This window comes from Protopterus annectens, chromosome 10.part0, assembly GCF_019279795.1.
Source record: "Protopterus annectens isolate FY-2018-M chromosome 10.part0, PAN1.0, whole genome shotgun sequence".
Taxonomy (NCBI): domain Eukaryota; kingdom Metazoa; phylum Chordata; order Ceratodontiformes; family Protopteridae; genus Protopterus; species Protopterus annectens.
In genome coordinates this window covers 1,714,245,461-1,714,265,614 of record NC_056744.1, presented here as the reverse complement: position 1 = coordinate 1,714,265,614, position 20,154 = coordinate 1,714,245,461, and the positions used below count along the sequence as shown (strand labels likewise).

At 37.1% G+C, this 20,154-nt stretch overlaps 1 protein-coding gene across 1 annotated transcript in view; it reads left to right on the top strand.

Moving 5' to 3' along the window:
• The first annotated feature begins 19,395 nt into the window (after positions 1–19,395).
• Positions 19,396–20,154, top strand: part of LOC122814460 (zinc finger protein 184-like) — a 172,408-nt gene continuing 171,649 nt past the window's right edge. Inside the window, exon 1 of the mRNA XM_044087040.1 lies at positions 19,396–19,832. Within this exon, the coding sequence (XP_043942975.1) occupies positions 19,662–19,832 (171 nt within the window). The 5' untranslated portion in view covers positions 19,396–19,661. The remainder of the gene's footprint in view (positions 19,833–20,154) is intronic.

Here is a 20,154-nt window from a genome sequence, read left to right as displayed (position 1 = left end):
GTGTGACACAAAACATTGCATCAACTTTAACATAAAGTACTGGCTTACATAACAGAGCAAGCACTGTGCATTAACTGTGGGTAGTCAGACCATTTCCAGGTATCCTATAGTCAAAATCTCCAAAGACTATGAGTTCTTCAAAAAAATACTTTACACATATAAGTCATTAAATAATTTTTCTCTTGCAGGATAAACATTGGGAAATTTACCTTGACCTCTATTGCCATATTCTAAATGCACCCTCTGCTAAATTAACTTAGAGCATCTCCAAGGGAAATGAAACAATTTAACATATTCTAACATATCTCCATTAGTAATGGGAATTGCAGAATATAATAATACCAACATAAATAATTGGGTCTGTACAATGTCGTTTCTAATCTTAGAGTATCACTTCAGATGTCTGGTCTCCATTGCTATAAGTGATTCCAATTGACTATAGTTAAATAATGTTGTTATTGTTAAACTAAACTGCTATATATTTATGTTAATACTGATGCAGTCTCTGTGTAGTTTCCTTCACGTGTCTCTTATTAAGTATGTAAGTGGAAATTTTCTTTGGATTTTTGAATGATGTTTATGTATATGTGCCTTTACTTTCGACTGTGTCATGAGTGAAAATGATCTTTTAAATAACCCCACTTCTAAGGATGAACTGATAAAATAAAGGGCACCACCAGAAAAGGAATTGATGTTGTTATGGACACAGCCCAGATAAGCTCTTAACTTTTGGATCTCTCCCATTTTTTTAAAGGAAATTTTCGGCCTCTCCTACAGTTTAACCTCAATCCTTAGGTTCCTTTTCTCCCTACAATATCGTTCCAGTATTGGGTAGGTACCGGAAACCTGCTTGTAATTTTTAAAACTTTTATTTCCATGCATTGGAGTCAAAGGAAGGGAAAACCCACCTACTTTTTTTTAAAGCTCAACTTCTCACATACTTTCCAGATGAATTTGTCTGCACCTGCATGACCTCTCACAGACACAGTTAAATCTGTAGTTTACCCTGCCAGGTACTGCTGTCAATCTAAGATAGGCAATTCATCCTGTGAATGTAGCAGCTGGTATAAAAAATACAGAAAGAAAGCTGTGGAAATTTTTTATTGCTGAGAGGAGGAGAGCTTAACAGTCTCTTTCATAGCAAAACAAAGGGATTATATCAGTAAGGGATTTAAAGGCAATTGTCACCTCTTCTGTCAAATTTACATAAGCTGCAGCACAGTATTGAAATGATAAGATTTAAATGTTAGTTATTTATAATAGCTAATATGTTAAGATAACTTAAATAGTACCAAAGATTTCTGTGGCATTTAGAGAAAAGTTAGAAAGTAGTTTTTCTTATAGTATCAACACATTTACCATTTTTAAGCCCCCCCCCCCCCCACACAGGACAGAATTCCAGAACGAGAGAAACATAGCAACCCTGTCAGCTAGCTGCACTGATACTGTTCATAAAAAAGGTCTTTTTTGCTTTTTTTTGTGACATTCTCGCATAGGGGGATGCATATCTAATACAGGTAGATCCATGGTAAGAGATTCTCTCTGAGTCCACAAAGGAAATGTGACCATTGATGGCAACCGTAATATACAGCTGAATTTACTTTAACATATGTTTACTATGTGCTTTTGCAATGAAAACATTAAGAAAAGGAAATCAGAAGTACTTAGCTTGGTCTAAATCCATGTACGCGCGCGCACACACACACACACACACACACACACACACACTCAGATGTGCATTTAAACAGAGTACTGCATCCCACAAATAGTATTCTACATGATACATACATGTTATATACACACGCACACACACACACACACACACACACACATATATATATATATATATATATATATATGTACAGTATATGTGTGTGTGTGTATATATATATATATATATATATATATATATCTGTGTGTGTGTGTGCTTATGTGTAGACACACATATATGGTTACACAAAATTTCCATTTTGATTTGTTTTTTTTTTTTAAGGACATGAAGTGTACAAATAGATATATAATCTAGTTCTCAGTTACACATACACACACGTGTTTTGCACATGTACTTTATATACATACAAATACACACACACACACACCCATACTATATGTGTGTGTGCAATATGGGTACATACAATTTGTTATGTATAATAAACAACATAGTCAAGTTAAGCATTAGTAATGCATACATTCTACTAAATGTTGCTTAATGCTTCACTTATTCACTGTCACACATTGGCTAAGTGTTGCACATGCAGTCTTTGTTAATGTCTTTATGTCAGTATTTTTTTCTTTGTATTGCTAAGTGCATTTAATACTTGTTATTATCTTTGCTAATGTAGCCCAAGTTGTGGATGAAAAGGGTCCTGGGACCAGCTCATATTCCTGGTTACCGAAGTATAAATAAATATGAAATGGAAAAAAATGGAGTTGAACATGACAGAAATAATTAAGGAACTAGTAAATCACATTTTAATTCTGCATTATTCATGAAAGAGAGAGAAAAAAAACCTTCCCACTGAAAGCACTGGGATGTAGCAGACTTAGTTTGGAGACCTACTTCTTGTCACCTGTAAATGTGCAGCAAGGATCACTTATTGCAGTGTGAGTTTTCACACCTTAGCATGAGTGTGGGGGAAGGTCTGTCAATTCTTTTATAACTACAAAATAATCCCTTTACAAAAGCCTGTTTTTTACCTACTTTCTTTTTCTAGAAGTAGCTAACAGCTATTTTTAGCATAGAACATAGTCTGACAGACACGTAAATGAGGCTCAGTCAGGGGAAGCCTAAAAGTAGCTCTGTTACAGAAGGTATGTTAAATGACAGTGCTTCACAGTCCTGCCATTCTATCTTAATGGCATGAGAAACAACACCACTTCCTTATGTCTAGCATGACTCATATAAAGAGGACTTGAAATGTATTCTGGGAAGAAGGAATGAAAGCAAGAAAACAAGATCAGTTTACCAAGGCAGGCCCCATCATTCGCCATTTTGAGGGAAACACATTAAAATTGTAAAAGAAACAGTTGGAATGATTTTGAGACATTAAAATAGCTCCAAAACAAACATACAGTGAAAAAAATGTTTTTTTTTTATTTCTAAGGTGGAGTTTTTCTTTAAGTATGAGCATAGCTGAGTTCACTACTTACAAACAGGGCAAATGCTTGAGGTTCTTTCAACTATACACATAATTCTAACTGGCACAAATGCCCATATTGCATAAAATAAATTACTGTCAAACAAGTATTGAATGTAGTCTAAATGTTTTAATTTACCTTCAACTGCTATACTTTTTCCCCTCTTTTTGATTACAAATTCCTGCACTGATGGTCCTTGCCCATTCTGGTAAATACTACATTTTCCTTTCTGGTTGGTGTACACAATCATAACATTTCATTCATCCGTTGCTCTTTCTAGCACTAACAGCATCATTTAGAGCAGAGAAGCAAACTATGTTTTATTTACATTTACTTGGTAGCATAAATGCATGATTTTAACATAAGGTTCTGCATAACAAAAGCTTTTGAATTTGATCCAGAAGAGGTACAAGTGTTACAAAATGCCGTAATACAGCCACAAATAAACATCACAAGTCCCTTGAATTATAGGTCAGAAAATGCCTCAGAATATCTTGAGATGTCTTAATACTAGCAACAATGCTAAGGTGTGAGTGCAGAAAGCTCAGGCAGCAAAATACCAAGGTATACTGATAAGTAAGCTTCACTTGGTATACCAGGAGTCTCTTAATCTCAGGGTTGTAGGTTCAAGCCCCTTACCGTGCAATCTTCTTTCAGCCCAGGAGATTTGGTCAGTAGAGCATGATAATTTTCAAGTTAGTGTCATGAGTTTGAGCCCATTTGGATGATGTTTTATGGGATACTTACATTAGAATTTAATGAGTAGACGAGGCATGAAATAAACTGCTTTGTAGATTAAGAAACCAAGATGACAGTGCATTTAAGTCTTACAGTTTAGTGCTGCTGGCTTCTTGCAATCCTAGGTTTGATTTTCTTATCCTCCATTTGCCTGCTGTGTGATTCTGAGCCATTCATTTAAACAGACAGTGTCCTGGAGCAATAGGGAAACTGTGCTAGACTCCCACTCCTGTTTGGCATGACATCAGTCAAAATGCATTGTTTGTCATTCCTGTCATGCTGAAGCTGTACTGACAACTGAAAATTCCCATTCCAACATCCTCACCTGTGCACAGAGTGCATTTTTCCATCCCTTTCTTCTGCTCCCAAAGCTGCATTTGGTCTTGGACTGGTCTTTTAGTTCAGGGCATGTACGTCTTTACTCTGCTGGTGATCTGAGTTCAACTATAAGTATATATATATATATATATATATATATATATATATATATATGTGTGTGTGTGTGTGTGTACGTACATGCCTATGCATGTGTCTATATGCATGTATGTCTGTATGTATATCATCCATTTGTTACTCAGCTAAGTGGACTGTTACATGACCCTTATCAGCCATAGCCCAGGCCACAGAACAGATGAAATAACAGATAAGTGATAAAAACGTACAACTGATTTCTGCACAATTTAAAAAAAGCAATGCTAATAACAGTGATGACTTTAGATTTAAATGGTTCTCATAGCGATGTATATTGAATATGTACAGTTGAAACACCTGTCCTTTTGAGTCTGATATCCAAGAATGAGTGCTGTTAAGGATCCCAAAGATAGGTAATTTGATGCCCTGGGCAATGTCACTCCTCTTTAAACATGACTTGATGACATTCCCCCCAAAAAACAAGGTCTTCTAAAGTAGAGGACTAAAACAACAATAATATCCTTAGCTGCATACCTTTCAGTAACTGTAGCAAAGAGTCTATGTGCATACACAAACACACACACAATTCACTGACTCACTCACTCACTCACTCACTCACTCACTCACTCACTCACTCACTCACTCACTGACTCACTCACTCACTCACTCACTCTCTATAAAACCAAATAAGCACATTCATTTAAGCAGTCACAATATCAACCATGGTTGGACTGCTTATATTGCACTCCTGCCTGATCAGGAACTCTTCTGCTGGGCCAATTATGTTACATAATATATTTCACCTGTTTCAGCAACCCCCTTTGCCCTTTTCTAACTACAGTAATGCAACTTTAAGAAATAAGACATTTATAACTATTGCCTGAATATAATTTTTATGCTGCTTTGTATTAAAGTCTTGTCATTTGGTCATGATGGGGTTGAAAGGCTAGAGTGGATCAACAAGCCAGCATGCATTTGTGATGCATTGTGAATGGAGGAGGACTTCCTGTAGGGTGTCTAAAGCAGACAGGAGTTAGAGTGGCTATTCTCTTGGATATTCAAAAGACTGATATTAGACATATTTTAATTAAATCTAAATGAAAAGGTAAACATGACACACAAACCATTCAGTAAAAACTATAAGAAAGACCCAGCCAAGCTAGACTCATCACTGTGTAATATCTTAAACATGCTGTAGTGAAGGTCCATGGGCTCTAGCACCTCAGGAAGACAAGGAGCTATATGGAGTCAAAGAAAAGTAGCAGCTTCTCAAAACAGCATGTGTAACAGCTGTATAACAGATATGCAGTCCAGCCAGGTATGGAATGAACTATGCAGTCCAGCCAGGTATGGAATGATGTTACATAAGGAAAGCTGGTGGTGGAATGTAGAAGTATAGAAAGACATCAGAAGAAAGAAGGAATGCAGAAAAAAGTGGGAGACAGAAAAGATGGGCCAAGCTAAGAAGAAATACTGGTTGGCATGTAGGGATAGCCATGAGTGACAGCAATAAGTTTATATATATTTTTTTTCAGTTTATATATTGTTTTACTCATAAACATCTAAGGGGTGTACACAGTCAATAATGTAGCTATAACCGGTGAACATGCATATGTTTGTGCTGCACAGGAAGTTGCAATGGGCTACACTGTATGTACCTGACAGCAATTAACAGAAGTATCAGTGTCTACTAGTGTTGTGCAGAATCTACCAACTGTGTATTTATGAATAGGTATTTATCTATCTGTATACCCACGTATATGTGGACATATGTATAATGTTCATAATATGATGTTTAATTGCTAATCCCTGTCCATTAACTTTATGAGGAATTTTATTTACTGATGTGGTTTTACGTAGTTTAAATTGTTAATTCATATGCATCATCCTAATACCAATTATTCTCACAATAAATGATAATTTATTTTAATTTTACCTTGTTTAATTTATGAGATGGGAAAGAAGTAGCTTATTTTGTTTGTTAAAGGACAACAATGGGGTTTTATTATTAAATGCTCGACTTCTCTGTCCCTTTTCTCCCTATTTACTGTCCCTGCTACAAATAAACAACAATACAGCATTTAAAATATTTTAAATTGACTGTTTCTCTCCACTAGAACAGTACCTTACTGTACTGTGGTGGTTTCACTTACAAAAAACTTTCATCCAACCATGGAAAAGCTTGCTGCAGTGTCCAATTCATTGATGTCATCAAGACCAATGAATAGAGGTAATTTTCTGGCCATTTCCCTCCCCAAACTGACATCACCATGACCGTCTTAAAAACCAACCCATGCTGTGATGTCACAGCTGCCTGGACCTTCTCCTACCCATACAGAAAGTAAAGGCTAGAACAAGGAAACAGTACATCAGTCATGTCTCCTGCTGTGAGCTGTCAATCAGACAGGTAACAGCTCAAATTACCATTAGCACTTTGACAGCTAGGGAAGTTAGCTGTGAAGGGGGATGGGAGATTAATCAAAATAGTACAATTCAGGCTTCACAAAAGACTGCAATGTAGCCATTATAAAAAGAAGCAGCAGTAAAAAGCACTTTGAAAGTCTGTCCTGTGGCATTTGCACTGTTTGTGTTTTATGTCATCATTGAATGGCATGAAATGCTACTTAAAACTGACTGAATGATAGCAGTGTATGCATGTAAAATCAATGCAGTGACAGGAGCTTTAGGAAGAAACAGGCCTGCATGCTGTAATTTTTTACAGACAAGCACTGCATTGTGGAATAACTAGAAGCAGACTAAACAATCTGAATTACTTCAAGATGCCAGACCCCATGTGGTCAGAATCAGAAATTATGTATTAAAGTATTTAAAAGCCTGTCAATAGTCCCACAGTGGTGTTAAAATGTATAAAACACCAAACCATGATGAAATAAACATGTATTTTGAGTCTGTGGGTGTAGGTCTCCTTTAAATTGAATGTACTCAATTCTTATGTATAAAGTGTGTGGGCAAAATGGTATTATAAACTTCATAGGTTCATACTAGGCTATCTGCCCTAGGGCATTTATAAGCCTAGCCAGAGTGTGTTTGGCTTTCGCCACCCATTTTAAATTAATTTTGCTATGCCCTTTTTCGAGGTTAGTATACTGTGCCTCTGTCTAACAGTGACACAGAAGTGATACCCGGGGTAAACCTACGATCTCCCATCCACTCATCAAGATTCCTCTTGAAGAGAGTCAATGAGAGACTCTGCCTAACCTGGACTGGGATTTTATTCCAGAGTGAAGAGAGCCTCTGGGTTATGAATCTGTCCCTCCAGCATGTCCTATTTATTTCAGTGCTGAGGTTCAAGTCTCGAGCGTGGCTCGATGGGATTTGGATTTTCTGAGGTGCAGCATGTCCATTAATTCCGGGTTGGACATGGCTTTATACATCCGGCACAGATCGCCTCTGAGCAGGCGGTATGCCACTGAGTAGAGCTGGAGTTTCTTTAACCGGGCAGCATATGGCATCTTTTGAGCCCTATGATCCTCTTGGTGAGGTACTTTTGGGGTCTTTCCAGTTGCTGCAGGTGTCTGGTAAGGTACATCCCAAAAAGGGCATTGTACTCAAATATGGGCCTGATGAGGGATGAGTAAAGAGGCACGATGACCTCCCCTGATCTAGATGTGAATCCCTTCATGATTAGGTGGGCTATATAAAATGTTTTTCTAACCACTTTGGCCACGTGGTTGTCAAATGAGAGATTGCTATCAACTTGGGTCCCCAGGTCCCTAATTACTTCTTCTGTACTTAATGGATTACCACCTATGTGGTAATTTGTGGGCACTTTGTTTTTGCCAAAGGGGATGACTATACACTTTTTGGCGTTTAGCTTGAGGCCATGGCTCTGGCACCAGTTGTCTGTTTCTATGAGGCCCTTTTGGAGGATGCTTGTGTTGGCTGGAGAGTCGATTATGGCACCCAGTTTGCAGTCATCTGCGAACTTGATCAGCCACAGTCCTTCCATGTTGGCCTGTACCTCCGGGAAATATATACCGAACAAGAGAGGTCCCAGGACTGAGCCTTGGGAGACGCCACTTGTAACTGGTTTGGAGTCTGACATGGCTCCAGCAATTCTAACCATGTGGGTTCTGTCCTTGAGCCAGTTTGCAACCCATCTAGTGGCACAGGGGTTTATATTTAAGCTGGTGAGCTTATCTATAATGCCCAAGTGGGGTATTGTATCGAAGGCTTTTGCGAGGTCCAGGTAGGCTGTGTGGACCACCTTCCCCTCGTCAATGGCCTTGGTGACTGTTTCAAAGAAATCAACCAGGTTTTTGAACTGATTCTTTGTCTTGTAAAAAGACTGTGGCTGAAAAAGGACATAAGTGTAGCCCCCATTTGTTAAATGGCAAATGGCTACAAGTGTGAGAGTACACCATACACGTGTGTCTTCTCCTAATGACAGAATCACAAATATCTAGAAGCAAAAGGTCATCTAAGTCTGTGTTGGTCCTCATCTCTGTTCTCTGTGAAGACCTGAAACTTTTTTTTCTGCAATTTTAATTTGAGGGGGTACCACTCTGAGGAATTGCCCAGAGGCACCAGTTCTTCAGCATGGAACATGGACTTTCTAAGTCTCAGAAAAAGAAATGTTCTTGAGCAACATTTGAGAGGTATATCTTTATCGTTCATGAGTGAAAAGGGGCTACTAGTCAATTAAACAAAACAAATATGTAGCAGCATGACTTCAAGATGAAGTAACATTGGTAATGGTGTGCTCTGTATTCAAAGAGATAATGCTGTAACCCCCCCCCCCCCCCCCAGAAAAGGCCATATTTATGTGCTGCAGCTGGTAATGTGAATTACAAGCTGCAATGTCATGTTAACTGTCTGCACACTTTAAAAAGATTGCATACGTTGTACAACATTAGCCCATTGTGGGACACGTGTTGGTAAGAAGATGCTTTGTGCTTACATTATTTAGATCTCAGCTGGGTGGGACATTCATATTATAGCATATTGAATGATGCACATTTGTTTGTTAGCCAAACAGTATACACATGACAGCTTAGAAAAACTCTTATTAAATGTATTGCCCAGTGACAAACAGAAACAGAACAAATTGAACTAAGTTTCAACTATCACAGACTTAAAAAAAACATATTTTATGGTAGACTGGGGAGGCATTTGTTAAAAATATTTAATAAAATGCATTTGCTGATGTTATTGGTAAATATATTTATTTATTACATATTTGGATTGTACCAGCCAGGCTCTCCTAGTTTGAACCAGAGCAGTTGTAAGTGAACCCTGGGAGTGCAGTTAGCCAAACTGCTTGACATCACTTCACAAGGCAAGATCATCAGTGGAAATAAATGAACTGATTTCATAGAGAGCAAAGTTTAATTTCTGAATCACTGCAGAGTACAGTAAAACACTGTTCATTGTCTTTATTACTTATTAGAGTACACTATTAAGTCCTTATTTATGAGTGCCATGTTACTTGCTTATATTCTCTGAGTGCTCTGAAAGGGCACAAAAAATATACGTAGGTCACCGTGTGGGCTATTCATTGTGAATTTGTGAAGAATACAGCATTCTTTTGTACCAAAATCAAGAATGCACATCTAGGTAGTGTTTACAGAACCATGTAGCTCTATAAGGCAGTAAAATAAAAGGTGCAGAAAATGGGGTATGCAAATTAATGTATAATCATATGCAAGTGAAGCCTGGAGAAAGCAGGTCACAAGTCATATACACCAGGCACAAAGTCATTCAGTCACTTGCACATCTTTGTATACAGGCAAAATGCACTACAAAATGTGTAATGGTGCAAGACACACAATGTTTAGAGCAGCACCAGCTGTTATTCACCAGTATCTGCTAAGCACAACCAGAGGTTCCCTAGTATGTAATGCAGCCGCACATGCCAAAAAAAGTGTTACTGGCAAAGTGACTTTACACTATCTTACAAATCAGTAGCTACAGAACTCCCTTACAGTGGATACAGACCATTCTACAAGGGTTGGTTCACTTGTATGGACAACAAACTGGAGCTAAAGGAATGACTGGACTTCCCATACCAGTGGATACCAAGATATGTATTGCTGTCACTGTAATAGCTACATCAGGTTTCCAGAGACAAACTGGGAATGCAGTCTGTAGATCTCAAGCATTGACCTGTAGAATACTTAAGATGTTTCTCAGTAAATTGCATCCAACGGTGGATGGACATTTTTGCTTTCTCAGCTAGCAGGCAATGACGCTAAGACCATGCATTAATTAGCTCTGTGAAGTGCTTGGAGCCATAGATCATATACATGTGGAAATAAAGGCATTATCTAGTATCAACAGATTGTGTTATATCAGTAGGAAGAGCTACCATTCTATCAATTGCCAAATATTATGCGATGCAATGAACAGGAGCTAACAACCTATTTGTGTACGTGGCATCCTAGTAGTGCCAGTGATTCCAACCGATGTGCTTGCATAGCATCCAGTTACTGCCCGTGATTCCAACCAATGTGTCTGCTTGGCATCCTATTAGTGCTCATGATTCAAACACGTGTTTGTGCAGCATCCTAGTAATGCCCATGTTTACATCCCGTGTGCTTGCATGGCATCCTAGTTGTGCCCCTGATTTCAGCCCATGTGTCTGCTTGGCATCCTATTAGTGCTCATGATTCAAACACGTGTCTGTGCAGCATCCTAGTAATGCCAATGTTTGCATCCCATGTGCTTGCATGGAATCCTAGTTGTGCCCCTGATTTCAGCCCATGTGTCTGCTTGGCATCTCAGTAGTGTCCATGATTCCAACACATGTCTTCCTAGTAGTGCCCATGATTCCAACATGTGTCAGCGTGGCATCCTAGTAGTGTCCATGTTTCCATCCCATGTGCTTGCACTCCATCCTAGTTGTGCCCCAGATTTCAGCCCAACCCCATGTGTCTGCAAGGCTTCCTATTAGTGTCCATGATTCCAAAACATGTGTCTGTACAACATTTTAATTCTGCCCATAATTCCAGCACATCACTGCATGGCATCCTATCAGTGCCCATGATTCAAACACTTCTGCATGGCATCCCAGTATAGTATGATGAAAACCAAGGCCAATGATGAAGTTGCAGTTAGAAATCCAACACTAATAGCAAGACAAACTGAAACAACATTAAAATTTATTGGTAGAACAAAGCGTTCAGGTATAACAACCCTTCTTCAGTGCAAGATAAAAACTGAATTAGTTACAAACCTTAAATATCATCCAGAACCAATAATTCAGTTAACCACAGCCAATAAAATCATAGTATTGTTTTAATTTTTTTTTTTAAAGTGAGCAGTATCTGCTTATTTAATCATTTTAAACACAACATTCTGTCCATAAGTATTGGTTTTAAAGTATTTAGCTTATTGATACCAGGAAACACATCTGCCTGTAACAATGTGATCCATTCATATTCTTTTAACTCTAGTTTATTATTTAAATCACCACCTCTAATTGACTTTTGAACAGAAGTTAAAACCCTAAAAGTGAAATCATGTAGTTCCCCATTCTCATTTATATGTTGTGCTAGTGAATTGGTCATAACATTCCTTCAAATGTCTGATTTATGTTTGATAATTCTATCCTTAAGACGTCTACTACTTTTTCCTACATAAAATGCCAGACATATCCGGCACACAGCTAAATATACAATGTTGCAAGAATTACATGTAGCAATACATTTTACACTGTATTTTCTATTACTAGCAGGATGAAAAAAATTTAATTCAATATTTATGCATGAGCAACAACAACAATTGTAACAAGGAACAGTGCCCTTCTTAGCAAATAATTTATCATTGTTAGAACAATTAGTCTTTATAACAAAGTTTTTGTTTAAGACTTTTGCAATTTCTGTAGGAAAAACTGGGTTTAATAGCAACAAATTTCAGTAGCTCAGTACCACTTCATAAAATACACCAATTATTATTGATGATACTCAACACCATCACTACACCTGCTATAAGTCATGGGGTAGAGTAAAACCATAGACTGATTATCACCACCTGCCAAGGGCATTTGAGAAATGCTTTTTCCACAAAAAAAGGGGTAAAACTTGGAATCCCTTTCCTCAAGAATATCATTCTTGATACTAAGTAGCAGATTCTCATCATAGCCTCTTTGGAGAAACTCTTCAATCATATCATTCAAGTGTATTTCACACTTTGTCTTTCTGAATTAAGCCTATATGCACACATAAATTGGTTCCTAATAATTCCCTTAAAAACATGTGGAATATGCATACTTGTACGATGCAAATATTTATTTCTATGCATAGGCTTTCTATAAACAGAAGTTTGTATCCTACTGCCCTGTATACTTAAATCAAAGTCCAAAAATTGTATATATCCGGATGGATAAATCAAAGTGAAGTGCAAAAAACCAGTACTATCATTTAGAAAATTGACATATTCTTTAAGCTCATGTTCATTGCCCTCCCATATGAAAAACATATCATCCACAAATCTTTTAAAAAATGTAATCATAGAATTATAATTACTAGGAGCATTGTACACAGGGTTGTTATATCCGAAAGCTTTATTCTACCAATACATTTTAACATTGTTCAGTTTGTCTTGCTATTACTGTTGGATTTCTAACTGCAATTTCATCATTGGCCTTGGTTTTCATCATATGGTTGTCGTACAAGTCCATTGAGCGTTTTTGTATCTACACAGCCGTCTACATTTTTTTGTTCTTTAAGTGGTTTGTGCCTTTACTGATTGAACCTGTTTGCCTGTGTTTCACTCAAAATGGTTTCAAACCTGAAGAATTTACTGGCGACATGACCAAATCCGTTGTTAGCCCTGAATAGGGATTCTGTAAGAACACAGGAATCGGAAGGCACCAACCTCACTGATGACTTTTTTCACCAGCTTACTACTTTGGAGAAGAAGGTAAAAAAGTTTAAAGCCTTACAATGGCAATGTTTCAGCTTTGTTGCCTATTTAGAGATGGGAATTGTTCCCTGAGGCTTACGAGTTTTTAATATGCCCTCGTACGGGAACACCTATCCCCTGCTATTAAAAAAAAATGGCAGGAACTGAACCTTAGATTGAGTTCGGAGTACATGGTTTTGATGAACAACTTCTTTGAAGATGTTGAAAAAGATCTGTGTAAAGAAATCACTGAAATGGAGGCTTGTATTTCATCTATTCCATTGTTTACCTCCAGGGTTGCTGAATATGAAAAATGTTACAGAGGGTGCATGACTATGATTGTCATTTAGAAACTGGCAAAAGAAAGAAATTGAACAGGGACGTACACAATTTCTCCAATGGCAATATATTTTCTTGGCCGAAGAATAATCCTAAATTCAGGGCAGATGATAATAAGTCTATTGAAGCCGTGAATGTTACAAAAGAAAACTGTTCTCATGCATCCAATATGTCTACAATAAGTGACTCTACTGTTCCTTTAATATTAACCAATGAAATTCCAGATTCTATACATGAAACGTCTGCTTCATCTGTGACGTCAGTAGGTTCGAACAGTACTAGTGTGACAATGGTGTCGACTAGTTCCTCTGTTTCTGGTAAAGAGCCTAAATCTAAATACAAGGTTTTTCAATTAAAACTTCCAGAGGAGATAAAAACATTAAAAACTGTAACAGGGAACAGACTCCAATCGAGGGGTCGTTCCCTCCAACGAAAACGCAACAGATCGCCAAGTGTATTAGGAAATGGACGAAACAGCAAGAAGTTCCAGCAAAGGTACTAATAAGGACAGCAGGTACTAGTTTGAATTCTAATGTGAATGAATCTTGCATTGTTAATATTTCAAAGCTGTTGCTTGATGATTCTGATATATTGTTACTTAGTAAGGGCCTCAAATTTATACTGACTGGTATTGACTCTGTAGTGAATGCACTAACGGACTTCAAAAAGTTTTATCATAATTTAAATCTAAAATTATTTGGTAACACACTTACTTTGAGTGGTGTTTTGCACAAACGTTCTAGTACATTCATTCCTACAAGCCATCCCATTATAACTCCGTTTAACAACATATGTGAGTTTCAGCTAAGGAAGTTTTATGATAGCAATAAAAATTATCAAAAATGTTTCAGTTTAACATCAAATGAAAGTCAAGCATTGGGATGCTTATGTAAAAATCCTGATATCATTAAGGAAGCAGACAAGGGTGGTACTATAGTCATCCTAGATAGGACTGACTATCTTCAGGCTATTGAACAAATTATATCAGATACCACTGCCTTTAAAGAGATTACAATCACAGAAGTGAAAAGACTGATTAGTACCATAAATATATGTGTATTTGATTAACAAGCTATGAATGACATTAATTGTGAATTATTTCAATTTTTTACTGTTCCATGCCCTGTCATTCCAATTTTGTATGGTTTACCTAAAATCCACAAGTCTATCTCTTGACCACCTATGAGACCTATAGTCTTGGGCAGGGGCTGATGCACTGAACCAATTTCCCTTTATCTGCAGCATGTTCTTTCTCAATATCTTAGGTCTGTTAAAAGTTACAGTAAAGATAGTGGAGATTTCCTGCGACAATTATATGAGTATTTTGACAACAGGGAAGATGTTCCCTTCATTTTTGCTGTATTAGACATCAGCTCTTTATTTACAGTTATTCCTGTTGACTATGGAATCAATTTAATACAGGGTTTACTTTGTATGTACTCACAACTTTCAGGCAGGGAAATAGAAACTATATGTGAACTTTTAGATATAGTATTGACCAATAATGTTTTTGTGTTTAACAACAGGTTTTACCATTAGAACTCCGGTGTCGCAATGGGGACACCAGTAGTGAGCACTTATGCCAATTTGGTACTGGATAAATGGGAAACTGAATATGTGTACAATGCTCCTAGTAATTATAATTCTACGATTACATTTTTAAAAAGATTTGTGGATGATATGTTTCTCATATGGGAGGGCAATGAACATGAGATTAAAGAATATGTCAGTTTTCTAAATGATAGTACTGTTTTTTTACACTTCACTTTGATTTATCCATCCGAATATATACAATTTTTGGACTTTGATTTAAGTATACAGGGCAGTAGGATACAAACTTCTGTTTATAGAAAGCCTACGCATAGAAATAAATATTTGCATCGTACAAGTATGCATATTCCATATGTTTTTAAGGGAATTATTAGGAACAAATTTATGTGTGCATATAGGCTTAATTCAGAAAGACAAAGTGTGAAATACACTTGAATGATATGATTGAAGAGTTTCTCCAAAGAGGCTATGATGAGAATCTGCTACTTAGTATCAAGAATGATATTCTTGAGGAAAGGGATTCCAAGTTTTACCCCTTTTTTTGTGGAAAAAGCATTTCTCAAATGCCCTTGGCAGGTGGTGATAATCAGTCTATGGTTTTACGCTACCCCATGACTTATAGCAGGTGTAGTGATGGTGTCGAGTATCATCAATAATAATTGGTGTATTTTATGAAGTGGTACTGAGCTACTGAAATTTGTTGCTATTAAACCTACTTTTTCCTATAGAAATTGCAAAAGTCTTAAAGAAAAACTTTGTTATAAAGACTTTAATTGTTCTAATAATAATCAATTCTTTGCTAAGAAGGGTACTGTTCCTTGTTACAATTGTTGTTGTTGCTCATGCATAAATAGTGAATTAGATTTTGTTCATCTTACTAGTAATAGAAAATACAGTGTAAAATGTTTTGCTACATGTAATTCTTGCAACATTGTATATTTAGCTGTGTGCCGGATATGTCCAGCATTTTATGTAGGAAAAAGTACCTACACCACCCTTCCTCTAGCCCATCTTTCATAATAAACATGTGCCACAAAAGATTCTCCTACAGGATATCTACTCAAACAAACAAACAACCAATCAGCTACTATCCTATTAATCCTCCCTCTTCCTTCTCACGCTAATAATCACATATAACCACTATTGCGTTATACCTGTTACACCCATCACCAGATAAGGCAATTTTTCTCCTAACTACTGTCTCTTGATGATTCTTTCTCACCTCAGCTGTCTCTAGTTACTGCTTATAAAATACTTACACCTTGTTTTTGCTGTAAAATGATTGTTAGAATATTTTTTTGTAAGTAATCTATGTAGCACCAACACTGTGATTGTTCATGATGCAAACTGCTTAACTGACATTCAGTGAAATCTAGTATGTAAATAATGTCTATTGTTTGCTAACCATACTGTAATGTAAAGTAACAATGCTAACGGAGCATTGTAAGGCATTGTAATTAATGTATATATTATGATGTATATTGTCAACTAACTATACCGTAATGTGAATTAATAATGTTAATGGAGCTTTTTCCCTCGGCATCCACTGAAAATGAGTTTTTCACTATACAGTCTAGTCATACACTCCCAGTAAACAAGATGGAAGTAAAATAAATAGAAATATGCATTAGGTGATACTAGCATAGCTGTATTATAGCAGCAGGTATCACTGTGCATTATTTTCTCTAGATTTGATGGTCCTTGATCTTGGAATCTACAATATCATAATGAAGGTTTGCTGGCACACACACAAACACGCACACACAAAATTCAACTACAGTTATAAAGAATTCAGTCTGAGCTTACAAAACTGTAAGCGATACTGTGCACACAATATGATCTTTGATAAACCCTTTTTTTCCTCGGGCCTCTGCTGAAAATGGACATGAATCCAGTCGGACTATCCAGGTCAACAAATGTAAAATAAAATAAAATAAATAAATAAACTAGCTGCACCAACTTATCCTGTGTCACAGGACATGCAACTCTGACCCTCCAATGTATTACAAAATTCCTCTTTTAATGTAATGATGAGATTTGAAAACATATTTCCACTTCAAATATTCCTCTCTGTATGCTTTTATAATTTCAAAAGACATACTTATTAAGATCAGTTATTTAAATAATAAATTGTTTATTGTGTGATGGACATATCATTGCAATACAGCACAACTATCTGTTCTGAATGGGACTTCTTGGTCAACGTTTTCAATAACATTAGTGACTATGTTTTGCAGCTGATGAAGTTTTCAGTTCGATAACTTTAATTACCTTTTGTGTCCTCTCATACTGTTTTGTGATTGAAATTCGAGACCTTTTCACTTGCAGTCATATGCTCAGTTAAGCCATAACTTTTATGGTTTTCCAAGTTTCTGCATATGTGAGTACTGCTTTTGTAGGATTTTCCATAGCAGCCATGTACAAGACGTGAATGTTTGGCATTGCTTATTAGCTATCCCTCTTACCTGTAAATGTTTTGGAAACTACATGATTTGCAACAAATGCCTGGGATCTCAATGCTGTATATTCCTTCCTTTGTATTTGGATGGACCCTGCACTTACTTTTATTGAAAGTGTCCTTCAGACATTTAACAAAATTGCAATATTCTAAGAACATGCTACCACTGGGGTATATGACTCCCCTGAAAATGAAGGAAGCTTAAGGAAATTTCAGTATTGGAAAATGTATTATTATTTGCACTGTTCAATACAGGCTAACAGTTATGCATTGACCATGTTCCTCTAATAGTAATCGACATCATGTAGGTGAAAACACAGTTATTCCCTGACATTCATGGGCAGAGTGTGTGAGCATCTTGTGTGCTATATGATTGTTGCTGCTGGGGAATACCATGGAGTCGCACAGTCGTAAACCTGTTATCTTGAATGGCACACTGCACATGGCTGTAACTACATTTGCTGTGTAGCTTGAATCAGCAGCAAGAAGTAAGGTTGCACGTTAAGGAAGTGCATGCCGTAACAAGTACCTATCTGTAGCCATTTTTAAGGCACAATTATATTCCCCTACTGACTTACAGCACAGCAATGTCATCCACTGTTCTCAATGACTATATTTCATCAAAGATTTACAGTCATTAGGCATGAGGGCAGACTCGGGGGTCACTACTGCAATATAATAATGAAAGGATCTGCTGCTGTATGAGCTGCCATTGGTGGGAGATCGCCAACATCATTATGTGAAGGCTGGCCATATTGGTGTACGATAGCATTTTTTTCAGAACCTTATGGGACCCCATTGCTGATAAGAAATTTCCTTCCATGCAACAGAGATGTTGGAGATACTGTTTTTCTTTTTCTGCTGACAGTGTGTTGCTCATATCTGCTCAGCACTTTATGTTGAATAACATATTAGTATTGGAGGGGGAATGGCACACTGATAAGTAGTGTGCCCTTGCTGTTCCGTAGGTTACCTCATAAGGATCAGCTGAAAGTTCAATGGTGCTGGCTATATAGATAGATAGATACCGATATATAAATATACTTATCTGCTTTGCCTTGGCACCATGTTTTTTTAATGTCTGTGCAAAAATTCCTTGCAGATATATTCTGGACTACATCTATAAAAATAGGTAGTGCATACCTCCCAAACTCTGTGTATTAAAAATCATAGCACCGACTGTCATAAATCAGAACAGAAGATGAGAAAGAAGTCCAAGAATAACATTTTCAGAAGGATTTGAAGTCTGAAACTCGAATGTGAGTTATTATCTAGTGACCTCAATCCTCAGTTATTTGCCAGAAAACCACATTTTTTTATGAGGAACAGATCAAGAATATCAGGCAGAAGTCTAGATGTTCTGCGAAAAATATGAACAGTTGAAAAGTATGAGGAAGAGCATTTTATTAGCGAATATTCAGTGTCTGAATCCCACACAGTGAATGGTAAGGAATGTTTGTGTAGGGTTGCTTTACTTACTTAAGGATGTACTTTAACCTTAAACTGGACAAACGTTACAAAGAAATACCGAAACTGAGGAGTAACAATGCTTAATCACAACAGTTGAGAGGTATGTGTGTGTGTCTCTGATATCAGCCTACTCACCTAGCGAACAAATGCATAAATAGATAAATGTAAAATGAGATTTAAAGGGAGTGCAGAAAATATCGGGGGGGGGGGGGCTTGACTTGAGGATAATAGATTAGCTGTCTTTAGATATGTGAATTTCCTTCTCAGTCAGAATGTTGCTGGGATTTGTAAATCTGAACACTTGATTTAAAAATAGCTGTTGGATTTGACATTCTACTCGGATTACAAACAACATACTAATGCACTGGTCCTTTAAACAGAGGTGGTTCCTTTTCACCGCTTTCTACTTCCTGTGCTCTGGAAATTAGATTAGAAAAAAAAAAAAAACAAAGTTGCTATTGGCATGGTTGTCAGTGTGCTGTATGGTAGTTGCAGTTTGTTTATTAAGTTTGCCTGAAACTCAGTCAATTCTGGCTTTCGAACATTAATTTATTAGGGTCTGCATTAGCAGGATATGATAAAGAACGCAGTTCTGGACCTTCCCATCAACAACTCTGGAGTGTATTTTAAGTCAGCTGCTCTGCTTCAAAGATCTCAAGGACTGACGCTGCAACACAAAGGAGAATAAGAAATGCAGAATCTGTGTGCTACAAATGGGAGAACAGAGCAGTGCTGTGGAGAGCACAGACGAAGACTGGAGTTGTTCTGCCAGGAAGATGAGGCCTTTGTCTGTGTCCTGTGTGTTCCCAAACATTCCAAACATAGTTTTGTTTTCCTGCATGAGGCAGTCAGTGTGTATAAGGTAAGCGTTACTACCGTATGAATAACACTGAATTACTGGTTCCCTTTAAGGTATGTTCTTACTTAGAACCTTTCTTTCTGAATTTTCAGCCTGGGAAGTAGGTATTTCTTATTTACTTTTTGTTTGTGGCTAGTGAATGTGTACATAAAATCCAGTATTTTCAGACACATAATTTTAGCTTAGAGAATGTGGCGTTAACATCTGTAGTTTATGGTAACCCCTGTGTGTTCAAATTGCAAAGTGTCCTTGTGTGAGTTCAGAGTTTTTCCAAGTTTAAGACTCTGCCATTAAGTTAGTCTGGTGAGAATTTGCTTAGTTAATG